The 23,565-nt window shown below is 42.6% G+C and overlaps 1 protein-coding gene across 1 annotated transcript; it reads right to left on the bottom strand.

Moving 5' to 3' along the window:
- Nucleotides 1-1,209: 1,209 nt before the first annotated feature.
- Nucleotides 1,210-21,173, bottom strand: LOC119197300 (RNA polymerase II elongation factor ELL2-like). Its single transcript, XM_037453497.2, has 12 exons — nt 20,957-21,173; nt 20,313-20,360; nt 10,690-10,817; nt 9,575-9,738; nt 7,557-7,801; nt 6,499-6,623; nt 5,992-6,106; nt 5,267-5,753; nt 4,602-4,653; nt 3,802-3,973; nt 3,665-3,709; nt 1,210-3,454 (listed from the first exon to the last, which is right to left on the bottom strand). Exons 1-12 carry the CDS (start codon nt 21,092-21,094, stop codon nt 3,344-3,346), a joined length of 1,830 nt encoding a protein of 609 aa, XP_037309394.2. The 5' UTR covers nt 21,095-21,173; the 3' UTR covers nt 1,210-3,343.
- Between the last annotated feature and the right edge of the window lie 2,392 nt (nt 21,174-23,565).

Below are 23,565 nucleotides of genomic sequence, written 5' to 3'. Positions count from 1 at the left end.
TTGGACACATTTGTCACTGGGCTCCACAAATATCCTTGATTGTATTGGACATGATTCAAAATAATACACAGTTTAAGATGGGTTTTGCAAGAAGAACCTGTGTTGCACCGAACGGTCCCAAACCAGGTGTTTTCCTTTTTAAGGAGTCTGTTTTGTGGGTTGATTCCATTTCTGAGTCCGGGTTACTAAAAAAGAAACGCATGCAAAGCAGTAGTTTTCCTTCCATAAGAAAATAACCAGTTTCACATTAAAATACCCCATTAAGAGTACATATCTAGCATTCATACTCATGACAGAAGTACATATTTTAAATTTAATTAATTCAAAATGAATATTATATATAATAACATTTTTTTGTAAGTAATGCTACATAGTAATTAACTAGCAAAAATAATTATGTGCAGAAAACAATTAAACAGACTGCAGAGGCTGTACAAAAGGAAGTTGACGTAAACGTAGTAGGCTGCTCGGCTTAGCTACAGCATACAAATATAGTGACAACAAATTCACTGTAAGTAATTCTATATCGATGTAGAAAATCATTGGATGAGCTATCGTTACATACAAGTTATAACTAACGTTATATTACTTCCGGGGGAGCAAGTGGCATAACTGACGTTAACTGACGTTCACTCTTGTTCACACCACACACTCACGCTAGCTAAGGAAGTGACCGTTCGTTAGCTGTAAATTAACACAAATGTCACCTGGAAATGTGATATACTCTCACACCGTGAGCCAGGCGTCTTACCTTAAAACTGTCGCACCAGCAGGGAAGTGTATTAGCGTCGTCATGACAACGGTTGCTATGTGCATTTGTTCATGGAGGCTGGCGGAGCACCTGGTACTTAAGTAATCAACACGAGTGCCATCAGTTTTTCATTTAACGGTTCGTCTACTTTTGGCAGTTAGATTTAACATAACGTTAATCGTTTTAGGGGGGGGGGGGGGGGGGTCTTCTCTGGTCCTATCTGGTCTTTAACAAGTGTTTCTTTATAAATCGTTCGAGATGTGTCTATAACTACTTTTGGGGTGTCATCATTCCAAGAGCGATGTTGTTTCACACACTTAATGAATATACCAGTAAATGCAGAAACATCACAGTACAGTAGATTCCCAAGCAACTGCACGGAGGTAAAATATTGTGAAAAACATAAATCATAAATTTAACTCAAAACTCAAGAAAAAAGGCTTAGGACAAATTTAAAATGACATTGATGTTTTTATTCCTTTGAAATTTGCACAAAAAAGAAAAAGACATCTGTAAAATGTAGTTCATAAAACATATATTCTCTTCTCTGACTCCTGTGACCAAGATCAGGCGTTCCCTTCAGCAGGTATAGTAGTACAACAACAAAACACTTACTCTGCAGTAGAGGTGCCTTGTAAATAGTCTGTCCAAAAAAAAAAAACACTTCATGAACCTTTTTTTTTTGTTGCAGCTTGTGATCAAGACAGTACGGATAAATAAAACTCATTTAGTGATTTTGAAAGACATGTTCCGTCTGACCATTGATGTATTCATCCTACGCACACAAGCCACGTACAATTATGGTCTCCATCAAAATCAAATAACCCACAGATAAATGTGGTCTTTAATCAACTACTTGACCGGTTCCCTCCTTGACGCCTCCTAATAATTACCACCCACAAGATGTTTGGGATTTAGTATTTTAACAAGGTTTTCTTTGTCTGCTTAAAATATAGCCGGAATCACTGTATGATCATCCAATGAAGCTTCTCCATGTGCTTATAGCTAAGTCAGATAGCATGTCAACACAAACACCAGCCGCAGAATAAACCAAAGTCATATTCCTAATCATAAATAACTGAAAATCTCTATTAAAAACAGTACCAGGTTTCCAAATGCAACTGATGAATGAGCAACGCTGTCACAGCCAATCATACTGTGCATTCGATTTTTTTTTGTTTTAAATCACATTATGAAACACCTCCTTTTAATTTCAGTACTATTCATTTGGTGGGAGAGCAACTACTGGCATCCATTTGAACAGAGGAATGGCTAAGACACCGAACAGTAATATAAGGCAGACTACATATGTGTGTGGATTTGATCTCCTTTTGATGATTTTGTACTATAAAAGTGGAACATTAAGGCTTTTTGTGTCATTGACTGCATGATAACATTCTGAACAAAAACCACAAGGAACACTTACAATCTGCAAGGAAGTTAAGCTGGTCTGCTGCCCCCCCCATTTCAGACTGGGTTTAGTGCAAGAACAAAATCGAATGGACAAGGATTATTAACTGGAAACCGAAGCAAATAAACCTTCCAGGCTAGTAATTTAAACAGTACCGCACCTCTTTACTATAACCCCATTCACTCTCCATAACTGTGTCAGGACAGACACAGCTGGGCAAACCTCGGGAACTGCTCGCCGACCCGGCTGCTTGAAACACACAAACACTTCAATCAGACCTGAGAAGCTGAAGAGACAAACAGCGCAGAATAAAAGGCAGGTGGTTTAAGATTAAATAGATCAGTAGTGCTTGGAAAGAGAAAAAGACACTTCTATGCAGTGGGTTAGAATACTGTGAATTAAATAGGGGGCCCGACAAGCATTCGGCGAGGAAATAGTCCTTCAACCAAATGATTGAGACTGTCATCAAGGCCAAGCAGGTTGGTCCCGTTACCAGTCACTCGAAAGAAAGGGGTATGGTGAATAAATACTTTACACACACAAGTGCATTTGGGAGATTGCATAAACTAAATCTTAACATTTCAAGCCAATTTGAAAAAGTACAAGAGAAAGTACAAGACCCTTAATGGCTGTATTGCAAAAACATCCTCATTTTTAATTTGTCACTTTATATATATATATAACTTAAAATATTTTTTTCTGCCAATCACTAAAATGACTTCACTTGTTTCCTATTTAAAATATTGATTAAATATCTTGATGCAACAGCAGCAACGGCATTAAACCGGTCTTGATCCAGGATAAATGCCGGAGACGTTAAGTGGCAAGTAGAATGACCTCCCACATTTATATCAGAAGACATGAAGGCTTCAAATATTTCAGTTTTTTTTTTTACACTGGTCTGCTTCAGTCAATAATGAGGCCGCTTTGTTATGGAATTTAAAAATGACACTGCATGTCTTTAAATCTATAAAAATGGAAAGGAGAACACTGCCAAGAGCAATGTTTGACAATGTGTGTAACAAAAACAATTATATAATATTTACTACAATCTTAAATATTACCATTGAATTGGCATACACTGTCACTGGTTTTAACAACGTCGCAAAAACCATTAGGGCAATTTCTATTTCAAAGAAGAGCGTTCCATAAAAAAAATCTGATGAAGGGGAGAGCCGATGCTATGAAGAAGCATGAGAGACGTCGTAGTCCTTGATTAGCTGTTTGATGTAGGACAGTTTCTCGTGGAGATATTCGCAGCGTTTCTTCTCTTCCCGGTAGCCGGGGAACTTCTAAGTTGAGAGAGAAGAGAGAAAAAAGGTTTTCACACCAGTTCCATCGGTCTTCCTCGGACCACACTCATCTGCTCACTTGGCCATCACTTTTATCTGATGGAGTCTCTTTGGAACCTTCAGGTTTTTTTTAATCTGATGTTGAGCTGAATCCCAGAATTCCACATCAGTAACTTTAAAATAACATGTAGGTTCTTTTATTTGACCTACCTTTCGATACTTGTTGTACTTTTCAAGAATCTGGTCTTCCATTATCTAAAATGATACAAAACACAAATATATAAAACAATGGTACATATTGTTTATCCGATGCACTCCACGTATCAGACCTGGTGGTAAATAAGTACCTTATATTCTTGTGTGCCAGGGGACAAGCTTTTGATCTTGGATCCTAACTGAACGAACATGTGAGTTATGGTGGCGATCCGGGAGTGCAGGTCTTTGTATTCATCATACTCTGCACAGAAATCCTCCTGGTACCTCCCACGTTGCTCCAAACTCACGATGGTGTCATACGTTCTAAAAGAAGAGACACAAACGAGAGGCCATTTCCTCAAATGTTCTTTAATTGCAGCACCTCGCAAGGACACTAGATGGCAGCATAAAGATACAGATGAGCTGTGCATTTTAAGTCGCATACTACCATACTATTTAGTGTGTACCATTAGGATGCAAAACGTCTCAATACACCATGATGCCCTTCAGCGTTTGGCCAAATGTTTGCAAGCCAGAATACTTTTCTGGCTACTCTGAACCACACCAGTCTGTGCTGTGAATGTTTGAGCAAGTGGGTCAGAGCTCAAGGTGCAATTGCATGTCAAAGTCCCAACTGAATGCATACTGCATGCAATAGTTTGTACTTTGAAAGGGTAGCTCCAGTATGTGCAATAGAAAAAGTATGGGATTTAAAACGCAGCTAAGGATACAGGGCGTATTTGCACAATCCATACCACTTATCACCACTGGAGACAAGTTAAATGTTTCAGAAGAACCAGTTATGGTACGATCTACCATCCTGTAACAAGACCAGTCACTGTACGCTCTGGTGGCTTAAAATAATTCCTCTTGTTGAAGGAAAAATAACAACAAACGATTAAGAACGGGATGGTTATGATTGTTACTATGTTTAAAACATGTTTACACTCACAGCACATAATCCGGCTTCTCCTCAGAGGCCACAGCATTTGTGATGTCAGGATCTGGAATAAAAGCATTGGATGAAGATATTGACGTTAGCTCCAGCAGCCTCAACACAGTTTTCTACATGACACGTTGTCGTGGTCTGAATGTCGCAATTTTGGCAAACCGCAGCACGAGTGCGTGCGTGCATGCGAGCTGAGAGCGTGCGGGTATCAGGAGACCTGTCAGCTTAGAGACGCAAAGCAGCGCTCGGGCTGTTGTTGAGTCAATCAACCACATAACACACTGACGACCCCAGAGAATAGGGTTAAGGGAGCCAGTGCAGTTATGCTTATGAGATAATCATGCTTATGATGTCATCAGCTCACAGTCTGTGTGGTCATCGTGTTATTTTTTACGATGGAGGAGGGAAACCAGAGGTATGGAGATGAAGCCAGAGATGCGGCAAAAGGCAATTAAGCCACATCTGAGAACTTTCTCAGAGTTGCCAAGGTCGTGAAAGTCAAAACGGAGAAAAGATTTTATCACAAAATCTGAAATTAGATCAAAATCCACCAACCTCTCTCTGTGTCGGCTTGCAGGATGCGACCAAACGCTATAAATGCTAATGTTAGTCACAACAAAAGTCTACTTGGAAGAAAAAAAAAAAAAAGAAAGAAAAGGGGCGCTTACGGTCATGATGGTCCAGGTTCTGCTTAAGATCAGGACTCGTCTCTAACCATTCCGTGCCCTTGTTGTCTTTCAACCGCTCCCGCTCCTTGTCTTTGTGCTTTTTAGATTTCTTCTTTCTGTGCTGGCCGTTGTCGAGCTGCAGGTGGGCGCAGTCAGAGTCCCTCTGCGGTGGCTGCTGGCTGCTCGCTTTGGCTTCTTGATCTGTGCTCTCCGCTGAGACGTGTGTGTCGGAGGCGCTCCTCAGCTTGTGCGTTACAGGAAAGCCGCCGTGGCCCCCTGGCGAGCCGCCTTGGTCACTAGTGTGGTTACTTGTCCGTTGAAACTCCGTCTTTGTGAGGAAACCGGGGCTGAGCATCGGAGCTGCAGCGTCGTGTCCTTTATTGTTTAACAGTCCGTTCACCGGGGGCCGCTGGTGCAACTTTTGGTCCGCAGGTCTTTGTCTCTTAACAGTTGGCTTTTCCAATAAGTCAAAAGGCACAGGACGTTTCTGGAAGAAAAAAAAAAAAAAAAAACAGGACAGAAAATCAATAATGGCATTTTTGCAGACCTGCAACGGTACAGTTCAACATGCCAAAAGACACTATACAATATATTTATTTTTAAATAGCCTATACCAAATCTAATACTAAAAACTGTTAATAGGACTGTGTACTATTGTGACATTGACGTAACTATCTTATATTGGTTTACTGAAAAATCTAAATCTATACTGAAAAGTCATTTACCACTGCAGGATTCTTTGCTGTGCTGTGCTGTAGTGTCGTATCCTCAGACGTCTTTAGCACGGACACATTTGCTTGAAGATTCCTTGGTTGATGTCCAACGTGTGGCTGCAACTTCCTGTTGAGCGAAAAGAGAGAGAAAGAAAATTCCTTTATTTAGATAAAAAATATTACCAAAGTTTTACGTTCAAACTGTCATCGCTGTAAGGCCATGCAGATTTACAGGAGACGTAATACAAATCCTTTCTTGGTTTCTTATTGTTGATTAGCACGTCTACCAAAATGTGTTTGACTGAGAAAAGAAGAAAACTGAACAACTGCCTGCCTTGAGATGTAAGACTCTATTGTTTTATGTTCCAATTAGCACTTTGTCAGCAACAATCAACACACAAGACTTAACGTGAAGAGACGATTGCATCCCCCTGCAGAGGAGCTGGCTGTTCAGTGTGAGGCAGAGTAATTTCTAGGTTTGTTGCAATAGCAGAATGTGTTTCTGTGTCGCTGACCCACCTGGCCAGCATCCTGCTGACGTGCTGCCTCTCCTCCTCGCTGTAGCCGGGCCAGTCCCTCTGCACATGCTTGTAGAACTCATCCCTCAGCAGGTAGCTGCTGTCTTTGGGATTCACTCTTGCCACCTGAAATAAAATACCCCATAGTTATTTCAAATTGTGGAATAAAATACCTTTGCTTTGATGTTGATTATGTGCATTAGTGTATTGGGGATTATTGCAAATGTGATGCAATAACACATTTGCAATAATAACAACCACCACATTCCAAATGTATGTTTTCGGGATACATTTATAAAAACAATGTTTCTGTTTTTAAAAGAAAAAGAGTACAACGAGGAACTTTATTTCGTGTTGAATTTGGCAGTGCTGTGGACTAAAGTGGCAACGTTTGCAAGCACTACAATCGCTCTCAGAGTGCTGGAGTACTGGTTCTCCCGTGCCTCCCTTCCCTCCAGTGGGCCCATATGGCCCTTATCTGTAATAAGTGGACACAATATCAACACTGTCACCATCTTTTAAAAGAAAAAGGGTACAATGAGCAACTGGATGTGCTGAAAGTGCCACATCCCTTTAAAAGCAAAACCCTTCTTTTTTTAAAATTCTGTTCCCAACAGTGTCCCAGGCTTTAACCTCCTCTCTAATCTCATCAGACTGACTTTCTCAGAGGACATCTATCTTTCTGGGGCCGCCTGACAGAGGGGCCCGCCCCACTGCAAACACAACCTCTGCAGAGACAATTACAGCATCGACCTAATTACACACATGCACGGACACGAAAACCACATGCAGCGCATCAACAAGCACAAGGGCAGTAAATAGTCAAGACAGGCGCGCACACACACACACGCAGACAGTATAAATCATCATTTATGAATTGCAAAACAATGTATATAGGGATGTAACAAAATAAATGATTAGATCCCAAGTTTTATTTAAAAAAAGGGGGCAAACCTTTTCCTTTTTTTTAGTGGTGTTAAATGGTTTTGTGTACTAATGTTAGGATTCTGCAGGTCTTGCAAATGTACAAAACCTTAACCACAAGTTATTTGCGCTTACCTCCTCCAGCATAGCGCCCAGCTCGGTCTTGTCCTTCGGGCCGGCTCTTTCTCTCTCCAGCCACAGCAGCAGCTCTGGTTTCCTGTAGGGCTTGAGAGCTAGGAGGTGGATGATGCGCTCCCTCAAGGGCTTCTGGGTCGGCGTGGCCATGCCGCCGTTCTTCCTGTTGTTGGTGGACTGCTTGTGGACGCTGGTGTCTGGTGCAGACAGAGGAGCTGGCCTCTTGTGGAGCTTGACACATTTTGCTATACACACACACACACACAAAAAAAAAGTAGATTAGAGAGAAAACAAGACTTGTAAGTGACACTGAAGTTGTATTCGGACGACTTTGTTGAAACTATTTGATGCTCTGCACTTTTCATCCTAAACCATTCGTTGCCTTTAAATTAGTTTCAGTAAATCACAAGAAATCTAATCTCAGGGATTTCATGACATTTGGAGAGACTTAGACTCAAGCTAATTGGAACGGAATTTTAAGCCCTGAGCAAGGAAACTAAAACAGGAATTCAGTCAAATGTGTCGCGCAAGATTAAAAAAAATTAAACATTTGACATTTCTATGGAGGAGGTCAAACAAAAGCCGCCTAACCACATTTTACAAGTCTCAACATTTGTTGAATAGTTGAACAACTGGATGACTCGGCTAAAGGGGCGACATTCGTCAAACATCCTCCGTTAACCTTTTACTCAGCTCACACGTACATGTAGGCGTACATAAACACCCCAATGATCAAGTCCTTACATCTCCGCAGCAGACGGACGGACGTAGCAGTGAAAGCCATCTCTCTGTGCTAATCCCATTACAGATTAATCTTAACAGTTGAAGGTCAGAGTGGGGCAAAGCTAGAGAAAAAGAATGCGGTCCTTTCAACCACAAAACGTATGTACTGCCAAGTGATAAGACTTTGCGTGACTGTTACTCTACTAGCAGCCATAAACACTGATAAAAATACACAAGACGTATGACCTAATTACGGTGTGCAGCATCATATGCGAGGCGTTGCGTTTAGCTTTTGGAGTGACGGATAATCTGTTCATGCGTACTTTCTCAGGCTAAAAGGTGAATGCAGAGTGAAAGTATTAAATGTTTCCCTTTGGCCAAGTGTGTTGCCAAGTCACCTTTTCCTGATGTTACACAATCAACAGTCTAAATTTGGTCTTAACCACCCAGTTTCTTCTCCCCTTGAGCTCCAGCACTGGCACAGGGGTCGAGAATCAAGCCGAGAAGCGTTATTACATAACAACGGAAAAGGTTGGGTAAGAGTCTCATGTCATCAATATGTTGCACAGTATTATCATGCCTGAGACACATCAACACTACGGCAAAAGCTGCATCAAATGCCCAAACTAAATTGGTGCAGTAAGATATTGCCTCCTGTAAATATTTGTTATTCAGTTTTGTGGAAAACCTCTTGGAATTTTTAATCCATTATCCATCAAAGGCCTTTAATCAGTTTTGCTTAAGTTGTTGTTAAAAACAACAACAACAACAACAAAAACTGGTAACAGCCCTACAAAGCGAATGTTTAATCTTCATCAGCCCAGTTTTAGAGATACACAAAACCATATTTTCAACAGAAGAAACAGGAAGATCTTAGCTAAGCTTTCAACTCATAAATAACGCTTGAAAATAAATGGACTTTGACCAATACATGTAAACTTGTACTTCCCAGACATAAATAAATAAATGAAAGAGGATTGTTAGCTTTTTGCCTTATTTCTATATCCTAAAATATGGCCTGCACATCTGGTCTCATTTCACATCCAGAGTAAAATAAATATCTGGTTTCCAGCAATAAACACAGAATGACTTTCTCATGTGAGACATCGTCCCATTGCTTTTATTGGTGCTATTATATTTCTGTTTTGGTTTTTATATGACATCAGTGAATCCATATTCAATTTGATCCCTCTTCAGGCTTAAAGCCGTTTGGCCTCTCCCCAATGAAAATATGCAGATGTGTCATGCTACGATCTCCTGCTTTTCCTCCTCAAAGACATCCAGTCTTTTCTTACTTGGATGTGTGGCCCCGGGTTTGATCTCGATGGCAGAGCGGCTCCAGCTGTCCTTCTCCACCTGAGACATCCTCTCGCGGGTCATCTGGTAGGAGTCGTCGGTGGCGCACACCGTGATCTTGTCCTGGATGGTGCCTTGACCTTCCAGCTGCTCACGGCCGTCGCTGCGTACCAAGAGCACAGAGCCTTTGAACCACGGGCTTTCTGCTGGCTGTACGGTAAACACTGTAAAGACCCGGGGCCCACAGGCGGATTTAGGGCCGCATACCAACATGGCTGCCGTGCAGAGTAAAGTGGCTTAGTGGTGAGCGCTGGCTAACACGGGTCTATGGTTACTGTATGTTATGTCACACACTAGATATAGCCCCGCAGTCCGCTGCATGCGAGAACGCCACATCGCCTGGTTCAAAGCAGGATGAAGCCCGTGGAAAAAAAAAAAAAAAAAACCCACTGGGATTAGTTTGGTTTCTGACAGCAGAACATAAAAAAGATGGTAAAAAAAGTTTACTACATGAACCTGGTCCACATTAATGTAATCAATTAACCTCTTTTTTTTTTACTATGAAGTCAAATTTATATTTTTTTCATAGCCCGTTATCCTATATTCATATTCATAACACAATAATAATCAGGACTGACTAGTGAGGATTTCTCCTCTTTCTCCTCTATATATAAAGCTCATGGAGGGACAAAGAGAGGAGGACCTGGTCCTCCTGCTGACTGGAGCCAGAGGTTTGAGTTCAGACCTCAGTTACCCGTCTGGCAGCAGGAGGCAGCACCAGCGTGTTACTCTCAGTTTCCAGGCATATCCACTGCTCAAACAAGGCATCGCAGATCCCAGTAATAAGAGGGTCAGCTCAGAAATATACTGGGGATTTAAATGGCTCCATCCTGTGTACAGCAAGCAGTGGGCTAATGGTCTCCCTCGATGCCCTCAGAGACATGTGATGTTTTCTTACTTAAGTTGCACTTTATTGAATGAACATATAGTCGGTGAAAGAACAACTTTTGATTTTGAGAGACGTAGAGACTAAGAACAAATAAGAATACAATGAATAATATAATAACAACTTTATCCCAGCCTCCCGTTTGATCCGAGTGAGTTTACTCCATACCTTGAAACATATTGATGGATGCAGTCAAAGCTGGCTTGAGGTTGGTCTTTGCTGTCGCTGGATAAGTAAAAGGAAAAGACGCGGAGCGCAGAAGGTGACTCTGGTGTTGGAGCAGGGATCTTGATGTACTACACAGAGGAACAGAAGAAACAGAACAGTTTACTAAACAACATACAGGCAGATAGATAATTGGTAAAGAGTTCCATAAGCGAATAAACAAAAAACACACAGTAAGTTCAGTCCCCTCTATGCCAGCTCTGCCTATCTGTTTTTATAAGGCTTTTGCTAAACAGATTACATATATATGTCTCCATAATAACACACGGATGAAGACAATGATACCAGACAGTTATTTTGTATGCATGTACTTGAAAGTTTTTAAGAAAACAGTTATTTTCTTAGTACATGCATCTTTTGTTACCTTCAAATGTAAACTATGTGCAGGGAAAGCAATTATTTACTATGGGAGAATTTCAAAAAGACAAACTCTGCTGCCAAATGCATCGTAGCCAAAAGCAAAGAGCCATCCAGATGGAAGCTTTGCGCAATCAACATGCAGTTGTCCTAAATAAATAGTTCCTTCTAAAATAACACTCTAAAAGCCTGCTAGTATCTATTAGATGTTGCATTGTTAAATGGAAACGGACACAAGTGTAGCTAAAAGTACAGACACGGCATGTAAGACAAAAGGTAACATGGCCATTGTAATTGATCTAATGTATGCTCTAGGAATCATACTGAACCCGTGCCTGATAATTGTCACTGAAGACAATCTGTAAGATAATGAGAACATCGGTGGGACTACAAAGTACTTTTTTTCATGTCATATTTGGAACACAAACTGCAACAATACACCCCCATTTCTCTCTCACACACACACACACACACACACACACACACACACACACACACACACACACACACACACACACACACACACACACACACACACACACACACACACACACACACACACACACACACACACACACACACACACACACACACACACACACACACACACAGGATCTAGAGTGAGACTTTGTGACGCTCTGTAACTTTAAATATATCTCCTTGGGTAAACAGTGTTTTTAGGAGTCCGCTCCACTGAGGCGTCCATGAGATCTCCTGGCAGACTCAGTGGAGCGCAGCAGAGCCGAGGCTGCAACCTCCAGGGCAGACAAATGCACACATGAACACACACGCACACGGATGTAATAACAGATCAGGAAAAACAAGGAACAGAAGAAAAAAAAAAAAGAATCTGCACTGATTTGACCACTGCGAGAGATGTAATTGCACGTCTGAGAGCAGAATTCGGAAATACTTCTCGACTTCACTGGTATTTTAATTTTGCTTCATGGGAAATTTTCAGCGCTACACTACAAAGGCACCAGAGCAGTTTTAGCCGGTACACGAGGAATGGCTACAGAGAAATACAGAGGACTTCAGTAAACATTACAAGTTAAATCTTAGAGCGAAAGGTCAGTGTGCAGAGGATGTTGACACTGTCATCACAGGTATTCCTCACCGTGTCGACGAGGTCACCAGTTACCCAGCCATCCCATTCTTCACAGTACAGGCAGCTGTGCCATTTGTTTTCGGGGGGGCGGGGGGGTGTGAAGCAGCTTTAAGCGTAAATTTATCCCGGGGGATTTCCTCTACTTTCTCCAGCTGTGCCCCTGGGCCCCCACATGATTCCAACCCCCTCAGTCAGCCCAGCTCATGTCCTCCTGTGTGTCTGGGTGCAAGTGACCCAAAAGCTACAGGGGTGAAGAGTACGATCTGAAATTCATAAGTCATTTAGACTGTGTTTGAACATTTACATTTAAAATGAAGTCTCCCATGGTGTTTTGCTTTTAATGCATTGCAGTCCGAGACCTTTACTATATGCAGTGAAGCGTAAAGCTGCTGTATGATATCGGCCCAGCGCAATGCAACAGGCAGAGAACGTTAGTGACTAACTACTAATGAACAAAGAGCAGCATTTAACAACCTAAGAAAGTCATTATTGGATTCAGAGGAGCACAAACATGACAACAAATGAATGCTTATTTTTCTACGTATCCACTGGAGGTTTTAAGTATGTTGGTGTCAACACACACAATATCCCTCATACTTATGCTTTTGTTTCCTTTACTAATGTAGCTAGAGTCCACATGCCGCTTTACCAAACTTTTTTTTATTTTTTTAAATGTGTGATTAAAACGCTTAACGTCAAGATTCAAGCTTATTCAAAAAAGATTTTGGTTCAACACATTTTCCTACGATTTGATGTTCGAGGCAAACATTGTGTGGTGAACTCGTTATCACTTTAAATCCCTAAAAATGCTGTGGACTCAATCCGAACTAATAATTTAGTAAATACTGTCCCACATTCAGCAAAGTGGCCCTTTGCTCTTGTGCCGATCTTAAGAGTCCCATCAGACGTTTTGGTGCAAACGTGCAACAAAGACGTTGGCTCACTTCTCTTATCAGCGTCCTGCACATGTCTCCACTCGCAGGCTTTCACCACAGGAATTCATGCGCACTATATATGGCCGAGCTGTGATCGCACTGAAAGATACAGACCAGCTTGCTCAATGCACGTGTGACATTACTTATGATTGGATGAGTTTGAGATTAAGTTGCCAGAGCAAAACACCAATGGTACACGCTTATAGCCTCATGGCCTGTAGGAGACGGAAACAGAGTGCAAGGTTGGTCAGTGGGATTGTTTCCCATGATGATCACTTAGTCATTCCCATCAACTAGAATTGTAATGAAGCCTTTTTATTTCAACAACCAACGTGGTGTGACAAATAAAGATGGTGATAAACAGAGACACAAATGTGTCGATTTCTAGCTCATTTTTTTAGTCCAAGCAATCTAATTGCTTTTACTCTTTGTGAAGCCAAAGAAACAGCTGCTTATCAGTTCTTCAAAAATTAAGAATTTCCCTCCAGTACAATCCGAGGATTGAGATAATCAAATTCCTACGAGTGCTGATACGATTAGCCGACCAAGGACTGATCCCACAGAAAATGAACCCTAAACCCTTTTCATTATCAACAAGTACATTGAAGTGGCTCAAATAAAAACACGTGACACGTGAAATTGAATATATCACAGTTTTTGATTGTAGTTCAAACAAGCAATCTGAACAGCAACCTGCCTCCTAACAACAATGACAATAAGCATTAATGGCAGTTTTTACCTCCTTAAAAAAAGAGGAGACGTAATAAGGTCGATGTCTATTTGGCTGTTGAATTGAGAAGGTACAATTTCCTAAATGAAAGTTTCACTATCCACTTAAATGCTGCTCATGAGGATTGCTTTAGAATTGCCCAGACAGATGATGAGGAGGCTTGTTGTCTTGTTTGAATTCCTCTCCCAATTAAACCCAACCTGAGAGTGTGACTTCCTGTGAGGTATCGGTTTGTTAAGGTTCAACTCAGCACAGTAGAAACTTTTTTTTCTGGGTGCGAAAGCAGCAAATTCACGCATCCTTCTATGAGACGGCCCAGAAGAGATAAAGAAGTAAAGCACTTCTAGGTGAAAATGAAGTGTTTTAAGTAACTGATAAATAAATTGCTGATACAAAGCCTCTGATCGTCCTCCACAGTCACAACAGCTAATGAAGTAGGGACTCTGTGTTCGCGCTGTGTGGCGTCACGGGATTTCAGCTGTGCACCAGGCAGCAGCTCTTATGACCCCGGCGGGTCAACTTAAAGCCCCCCCCCCGCCCCCCCCCCCGCTGTGCAAACTACGACAAGCACTCTCGTTCCCAGACACCGGGGGCCGTCATCAATGCATCGGTGCATTCTCCTGAGAGGCACGCATGGCAATTCAAATACAGAGAGGCGCTTGAGTGAAAAGGAGGCCATGAAATATTTATTGTCCTTCTTTCAAGGAAAAGCGGCTCCTCGCTGCTGATCTTTGCGAATGTTGAAGGAAAGAAAAAACAACGGAAGCAACGACACCCATTAGAAGTAAAATAGAAACATTGCCCCACACTCGGAAATGACTGATGACCTCATTCATTCTCAGTGACCCTGGAAGGTCAAACCTAGAGAAGTGGGTTTCTACATACAGTATAATAGATTCTTTTGAACACAAATCCAGCTGACTTCACGTATTTCACTCCCAGACACGGCAGTCTTCATCCAAACCGACCACCGTCTCCCCATTGTGATTAAGGAAGCTACGTCTTTTTAATATTTCCTCCTCCGCCTTTGTCCGCAGAAAATGTCAAAACGTCCCTTTTTTTTTTTACTACGGTGCTGTCATTCCCTCTCAAAAGCGTCACTCTTGGTGGCTACCTGTGAGTCTGCAAGCTTCACCATTTTGAGTCCATTTGAGTTCATTATTCTGTGTGCGACGGGCTCCCTTTTTTTTTAAGTTTTAGAATTCCCGAGGTAAAGGATAATGATTTGAAGACTCTTTATGGACATACAAATTCTAGGGAATCAAATAGATTTAATGAGAGGTTACCGTTCGCAGCGGAGAGACGTCAATCACTCAATCACTCTTAGTTAGCCTCATTAACCATACTGCGAACTGAACACTCCCTCTATTTCACACACGCATTAATCAACACACACACACATTACCTCAGGCTTCCGAGAATTATTGGTCACGCTCTTTTTTTTTTTTTTAATACCAATCATTTTGGAAAGCAGGAACGAATGTGAATAAATTTTAACTTTTCACCCCAACAGCTTTTGTAAGAGAACGTAGCCGCAGTTTATGGTTTGGTAAGTTGATACCTGCAGTCCTGAATAGCACCACTGTGCACAAACCGGAAAGACTAGTGTGTACAGAGCAATGTGTGATTGTGTGGTTAAACTCCTGCAAATGGGTGCCTGCATGTGGGTGTGCGTCTGGGAAAACTGGCATTCATAACCTCGTGCACGTGGACATTAGAACGGAATCTTTTAGAAGAATTTTAATTTTTTTTTAAAAAGGTCAATGTTTTTCTGTGTTAAGTTAAGTTAAATCCTGTAAACACCGGGTCGGTGTCACCGGTATCAAAGTGTCCTTGAGCGAGACGAGTTAGACACAGAGGTCAAATATTGTTTATGTTAAATGTATGACCCGCATTAAAGTAACACTGAAACCGTGCTGTCATTTAAAAACAACAACAATAAAAGTATGTACCTTAATGAGCCATTGCTCACTTCCGACTGTCATGAATGTCTCCACGCGCTGAAGACGCAGGACAGGAGAGGCTCATTTTCCTGGCTTTATCAAACCATAAAGTCGATTGAACAAAAACTGTGAGAGACTGCTGTCGGTGCACAGGGCTTATGTTTCCTGCTAGCTTTCGGTTGAATGTGGGGTCTGGGTGTAGATCTCATGCAGGCTATTGTTTCCACATCCTCTGCAGCCTGAGTAATGGCCTTCTGAAAACAGGCCGTCTTTTGTTCTGGCCTCCTCGGCTCCAGAGTGGGATGCCATGGCGCTGCTTCCCCTTTCTGGTTGATAGGAGGTGAGGGAGGAGGTGCAGGTGGAGGGAGAGAAACCTGTCGCCACCACTGGTGTCTGTTATCAGCAGGAGGCAAGTCGCTCTGGGGCCCGGTGTTAATGCAAACCTTGTGCATGTGTGTGTGTGTGTGTGTGTGTGTGTTAATCCAGCATGAGCAAAGAGTGGCTCAGCTCCAGCTCCTCTCACCAGGGTGTAATCAGCCTTACTGCCACTCATAAGGCTGAGGAGGAAGAAAGGCCAAAGTCTAGTTATCAGCCAAATATTTCTGCCATTAGCTTAGAGACACACACACACACACACACACACACACACACACACACTGGTTGAGACGACGAGTCGCCGCCACCTCTCGGCCCCACCAAACTTCTCATCACAAACAAAAGACACAAAATCGTTCCCAGGGCCACAAGTTGACACATGCCATTTAAGAGGAGTCCCCTCCCCAACGGAGGACCCCCATACGCAACACAATAGTGGGTCTGTGTCTCCGGCCGACTGGAAGAGCGAGGGGACGGGGGACGGCAGAGAAAGATTTTGCGTGCGTTTCTGATCCTACAGTCAATCGGTCAATGCCGGGAGCGAAGCACTGTCTCCTCCCTAGTCGAGGTTCCACATGCTGGCACGGGGTGATTAATGTGGCTGCCTTTAGTGGGAAACAGTGCATGTAATCAAGCCCCAGCCTGTAATCGCCTTCCATTCCTTTTCATTTGCTATTTCACAGAGGGACAGAGCTTCTGCCAGAGCTGCGAGCTGCAGTATTTGTGGGCATAAATTAGGGAGGAGGGGGAAAATGGAAGGGTGCTGAGCCACAAGCATCCCCCGAGGTCTCCCCCCCCACCCTCACCCTCCAATGCCAAGAACGATAAGTCTCTGGCAGGTGCCACAGGGCCAAAGACTTCAACACATTTTTGGGTCACCGTTTTTGACAAAAGCTCCTCCTTGTCTCCATCCGAGCTAGGTGGCTTCTTCCAGAAAACGCTATGTTTTCACACATGCGGGGCCGTACCATGACGTGTGTGTGTGTGTGTGTGTGTGCGTGTGTGTGTTTGTGCGTGCGTGTGCGCGTGTGTGGACAAGTGCCCTTTTATGCCTCATTAGCTCACAGTGTCACAGGACACGTTCCCTCAGCCAGCCAAGATGTGCTCCATATCTTCAAGCTGCTTAATCGGACAGAGAGCACATTTTCCCGGAGCAGCCGCTGCTGGATCTCAGGGGGCCACTTGTCCGCGCCTTGCGCTCGCACGTCGGCTAAATAAATATGTAATCCGGGGAAAGGCGGCGAGAGCAGCAAGCTATAATCACAGGGGTTTAAAATAGCACAGTTGGTCAACAATTGCCCCCTTTGTGGTCAAACACAGATTTAATGCAATCAGAGAGAAAATAAGGTATTTTTAACTACTGGCATACGCAGCGTTTACAGTATGCTGAAGAGTTCACTGAAATGCAGTGAAAGTTAAAAAAGAAAAAAAGTCTGCTTGCATTCCTAATTGCACTCAATTTTATTAATGTGTTAAGTACCTTCATTTTGTGTCAAGATGCTCAGAGATCATTTGTACAGAGATGTGTAGTGCAGTCATCTAGATAATCGTCCAATTTCTTGACCTGTGTGTTTGACAGGTTAGCGATTACTGCACTGGCAGTAAGTGCGACCCCCCCCCCCCCCCCTTCCACAGATGTCAGATTCGAGACTGCACTTCAAACTTGGGACATTGGTAAATAAGTGAATGTTCATAGTGGAATATTTGCAGGGAAGTTTATATTATTTTGGGCACAAACAAACCCTGGGGGCAGGCCGCAACACACCTGGGCTGACTGTACTCCATTGAATCTGGGTGATCCAAAGAGGTTGACAACACACTGCCTGCATTCCCCCGCTCATTGTTATTCAAATCAGAGGAGACAACACACAATCAGAGGGGGGCTCTGGGGGATCTCAGCATAGACACACACACACACAAAAAATAAACTCAAATGCAGACACTCATAGAAAAGCAAGTGACAAAGATTCCCTGTCTCTCTCTCTCTCTCTCACACACACACACACACTCCACTCCTGCTGGGCAAAAGACTGCTGCACAATGGGCAGAGGACGCAGGACAGGAAAAGGGGACGTGGGACATGAATAAATCATGCCTTTAGACCACACAGGACACGGCGTAAACACACACATGAAAAAAAACAACCTGCCACACCCACGTCATGGCAAACGGATGGAGCATAGGGTGTTAAACTCTCTCTCTCTCGCACGCACACACACACACACACACATATATGTATATGTATATATATATATATATATATATATATATATATATATAGCACTTAAAGAAAAGATGAGCTTGCTCTCTATTTAGATACACAGTAAAAGTGTAAAGAGTAAAAGTGGGACTCCAACCTGGGAAGGAGGCAGGGAAAATTAGCCAGGGTAGCGTTCATGTCATCTGCTATTACTGCAGCAAAATTGTGCAAGCGCTACACAAACTGCCGCGCGCCAAAAACACACATTTGTGAATGTCTGAGTCAGTGAGACAGGGGAAGCTAATGCCAACTGAAGTCATGATGCATCCCGCTGTAATCAAGCGCGTTACCCAATCCTGTAATATCCTGTAAACACTTATTTGGTTAATAAATTCAGCGCTGAGTGCCCTGCAATCCCTCAGCCATCACAGTGAAAGCCTCAGATACGGGGCTGAGGTCTGAATTATGTGGGGGTGCCGTATATAACAGAGCACTATTCATCCTAAATAAACTAGATTGTGAGTCCACAAAAAAAAAAAAAAAACCTTTTACAGGTAGATATAAAACGGGTCTTAATCATAAAGACATGTTTCATGACCGACTACTTCTCTGCATGAAGTGCAAAGTGGTGGATCGGGCTGGACGTTTTTCTCCAAATCGAATGTTTCACATATTCCTGTCGAGGCGTCATGCCTTTGCAGTTGGGATCTACAGAGCCAGAGAAAACAAAAACAGCAGCTGACCAACTGACCTCTAACCTCCAACACCCCGAGCATAGAACAGGCTCTCAGGCAGAAAGTCCTGTGGAATGGTGGCAACTTGTGTCCAGACTCTACTTTAAGCTCCCTGGATTCATTAGAAAGCCCACCCACCAGATCATAATAATAGTAGTGATGGATAGGAAGTTAAAATGAATATGACTGCCCACAATCTATCAAGGAGAGAATAAAGACACTCTCCTTTGTTGAAAAAAAAAGAAGAAACGTTTTTAAAAGTGGATTCAATTCAGGTTAACTACGAGTGACACACACTCAGAGACCACAAACACACTTACTGGTTTGATCCGGTCAGTTAACCACACAAGCCCCCACCCTCAAAAAAAACAACTCACCACCGCTCAGCTCATCTTGTCGTGACAGGAAGGGGGTTGAACTTCTTTCCAACCGGCCCGTGCTATTGGAATAGACTTAAGAGTAAAGTATTCCCCAAGGACACAGCTGCTCCTGACTTTAGTCAAAACACAAATAGTTCTGGCTCGACACGGGAGATTGTGATTCAGCTTCAAGATCACATGGGTAAAGATCGAGGCCCAAATGTGTCCAAACGTATAACATGCGGTGTGAATACACACTCTTTCTCCAACGGAGAACAATGTGGCGCACAAAAAGGTAATCTCCGTCACTGAAGGCTCCTCATTTGACTTCTGATAACTGCTTTCTATACTGCAGAGTCTGACTCCCTCACACACACACACACACACACACACACACACGCAGACACGCACGCACGCACACCCGCACTTCCCCCGCCCCCCTCCGGTCCTTTCCCCAGCACCGCTCAGTGACCTAACAAAGCCGCCCCACAGTCACCAGTCTGACCCAGTAACCTGCATGGCTCTTATCTGCTGTGGACGTCCAGCGATGTGTCTCCATCGGAGCGCTCCCACTAATGCAGTGGGGTGGGGAGCGTGAGGAACGAAAGCTTCCTTTGAGTTTGTAGAATTGAAGAGATAATTTTCGTCATACCAGTATTTAACTTAAATGTTGCGTTTTTTCAACAAATGCCGTTCCCTTTAAACAACTGAGTCTTGGTTTTAAACATCTGCATTTTTATATTCCTCCTGTTCTCTGTTGCTATATTGGATTCAACACAATAACACAGACTGCACAATGAGCTCAAAAAAAAGGGAGAAACTTACCCCTTGGTTTCCTTTGAAACAAATGGCTGGCTCACTTGGTAAAGAGATCTGAGGTAAAAGAAAGACAGACGCAATTGTTGTGACTTAGTTGCAGGCATTAACAGTTGTGTAATCCAAATAATTGAAAATTAAAAAATATACATATGTTTACATGTAAGTTACGCAATCAATAATTCCCAAGTGCTTTTGTTGGCATCCATTGGAGCTAATTGTGAGCCTATACTTGTCAATTAACAGGGCAGGCTGCGGGCTCTGTGCAGTACTTTAAAGCACAAAGGAGGTTTCCCAGCAAACAGCTGGCGGGCTCGTCCTCCCCGTCAGTCACAGGGTTCAGTCCGGCTACGCTGCTCGGTGGTGTGGCCAAATGATTCAGAGGTGACCGTAACCTACCCGGAGCGACTCTAATTCATTTATTCACAACCTATTAAAAAAAATCATCTTTAAAAAAGTGAATTAATAAATAGAAAATCTGTGTATAAAAAAAAGCAAACACAAAAAAGTGAGACAACTTTTAAAACACAAGTGAGCTCAGCCAACAACTTTTACAGGAGTAAATTCATCACAAAACACTCGCGCGCACACGCGCGCGCGCGCGCCCACACACACACACACACACGCACAAAAACGCTCGAGGTAAAAGCTACCTTGAGTTTCTGGTACGCCTCCAGCGCCCTGATAGCCGTGTCCGTGAGCTTGACATGGTACAGCGTCCTGTTGGGGCTGTTTTTGTTATTTTGTCCGCAGGACAGCCCGTAGTGGTGCTCCTGGCTGAGCGAAGCCATCGCTGGCTTTTCTCTCTGCCCTGCAATTAAAGCTGCTTTGCTCTCTCGGCTCAACGCTCTCCCTCCTACGTCACGGGGTGGGCGGAGCCACGGCAACAACGGCCCAGCACAGCAGACTGTGTGCCGCATTTCGACATTTCATTTACTGCCAATAGAACGTCTGAAGAGTGACTTCTTTCTTTTTTCAGATCTTGGAAATTAACTTCATGGATAAATTCAGTCATTCAACATATGTGCCTTGTGTTTTTTCCCTTGAAAAATACAGCTATCTGTGCGATTATTTTATAGAATCTAAAAATTCAATTTTCTTATGTTAGAACTGCACCATAATTTTTCTATTTCAAATAATGCGTCAAAGGATAAGAGATTATGCTGCGAACCCATATTCTATGGAGCTTTATGGAGCATTTTAGCCTCATAGAGCTCATTGTTTTAGTGTTTAGACTTTTTCGGTTTGTCTCCCCAATCTCTTGAACCTAATTACCAGGTGCAAAATGAGATAATGCTTAAAGCCCCATACCCATCCAGGACCCAACTGCATCTGGATATAGTGGCCATGGTTGTTTACTTAGCTGAGACCAAACCAAAGATATATGTTGAACCTACATTTGGTAGGTGGCCATCTGATTTTAATCTCCCTATGCAAGACCCAGGAAATGTAATATGATGCATGTGCAAGATATTGAGAATGTGTCCCCAAGTTGTGCAGGCTCTGTTTGTAATAATTAGTCAATTAAGAACGAGCCGATCAACGTGGCGGGTAATGCTAAATGTTCCAACTATAATAAATGTGGCGGCTTGTGTTTAATGATTGTGACTGTGTCACATTGATGAAACATGTCAAGGCTCAGCTAGACAAATAATATGGCCTCTTAGTTAGATTGTTTGTATCTCATCCAGCACAAGACCAACACGTTGTCATTGTAAAAGTGACCCCCTCTCAGCATGATGGAATATTTAAACATCCACTCAACTTTTGAAAATAATTTTGCTATTTCAAGCCTACACAGCATGTAGAAAACAGTGTAAAAGGTACTATAATTGTATGCCAAATTGATTGTGTTGGAGAAGTTTCCTTCCAAGGAAAAAACAGACCCCATCCAAACTCTATTTTAATAGTATCAACAGTGTTATAAGTCCCATTCAGAGCATATCAATCAAATGAATTAACTGATATGCTCTGATTTTACTGTAGGCTTATAAGAACAGCTATGGTAAACAAATCCAATGTAAATACTTAAACAGACACATTATGACTGCAAATATCTATCAATTGTGAGGTGAACCATGTGAGAAGGTAAAAAATAAGGTAAACTAAGCGACATTCACAATCTGGGTCACTTTGCAAATAATCCTTGACACGAAAGATGCTTATCCTAAAGGGGTTAACAGGCTTTGTTATCGTCTTTTTTGACAGTCCGTCCAACTATAGCTTATCTTAATGGTTGTTGGAACCAACAGAAACAGGAGCACATTAAACTGGTCCTGAGTCCACTGCTGGAGTAGATATGTTATCTGTTTACATAACTCAGAGAAAGTGCACAGGTGAAGGTGGAGGTTGGCAAAGCAGATGAGTCTGGCATGTAAGCCTATTTAGCTAAATTGCTAAGCTAGTCCCCTAATGATAGCATAGGAGGAGGGGTTACAAGAGGTCAACAGAGAGCAGGTGGTGCAGAACCTTCACATCATGCACTTCACTGAATCTGAGATTTGAAAAAAACCTCTTCTAACCACCACATATTGTTGTTTGTTATGAATATATGAAAATGAAATTGAGCTCCAGAAGTGTGTAATAGACTTCAAAACGGCAGTCCTCCCCCCCCCCGCCGTGGCATGGAGGTTTGAATTTGCTCCTTCAACAGGCAGTTCAAGATTAACCCGTGTCAGCCCCTCCCTCTTCCTTACCTGGCTCGACTGTCGCATCCACTCATTGTCTCTATGGCTTGCCATCTGCTGCATGGGAAACCGCTAATGCACACCGATCCCCTGGGAGTGATGTTTCACACCTGAGTTCATTGACTCCCGGGACACCTGCACCTGGTAAGAGGCAGCTTGTTCACATTGTATTATTGTCCCTCATGTTTCCCTCTCATTTAGTGCAGAGCAGGCGATAACACGAGGTTGAAATATACAGATTACATCAAAGCCCCATGAGGATAACATAATGGTCCATGAAACGGGAGATGTACACGTAGGTCTACATATGGAACGGTTGTCGGTGGGAGGAAGAACGGGACATTTGGTCTGCATTAGCTAATTGTGTATATTAATTTGAAAACACCTACGTAGAGATACTATATTAGTGTGACTATAAAACCCCATTTATTACTCAGCATCCAAAACAGAAGAGTTGAGTTTCACTCAAAGAGTTTATCACTGCATTTCTAGTGAGTTTTACTTCAATGAAATCAATGAACAAAATGTAATGAAAAAAAGGCTGCAATTTGCAGCATTTGTAAAGCCAATATACT

This window comes from Pungitius pungitius, chromosome 4 (genome assembly GCF_949316345.1).
Source record: "Pungitius pungitius chromosome 4, fPunPun2.1, whole genome shotgun sequence".
NCBI classification, from domain to species: Eukaryota; Metazoa; Chordata; class Actinopteri; order Perciformes; family Gasterosteidae; genus Pungitius; species Pungitius pungitius.
This window is presented reverse-complemented; position numbering and strand designations above follow the sequence as displayed.

Bases quoted from the DNA above. Each gene is read 5' to 3' on its own strand.
- LOC119197300 (XM_037453497.2), bottom strand. From the start codon at position 21,094: ATGGCTTCGCTCAGCCAGGAGCACCACTACGGGCTGTCCTGCGGACAA. The intron at 20,361-20,956 runs GTAGCTTTTACC...CTTTTACCTCAG, and splicing joins AGGCGTACCAGAAACTCAAG to ATCTCTTTACCAAGTGAGCC. The intron at 5,754-5,991 runs GTAAATGACTTT...TTTTTCTTCCAG, and splicing joins CAGCAAAGAATCCTGCAGTG to AAACGTCCTGTGCCTTTTGA.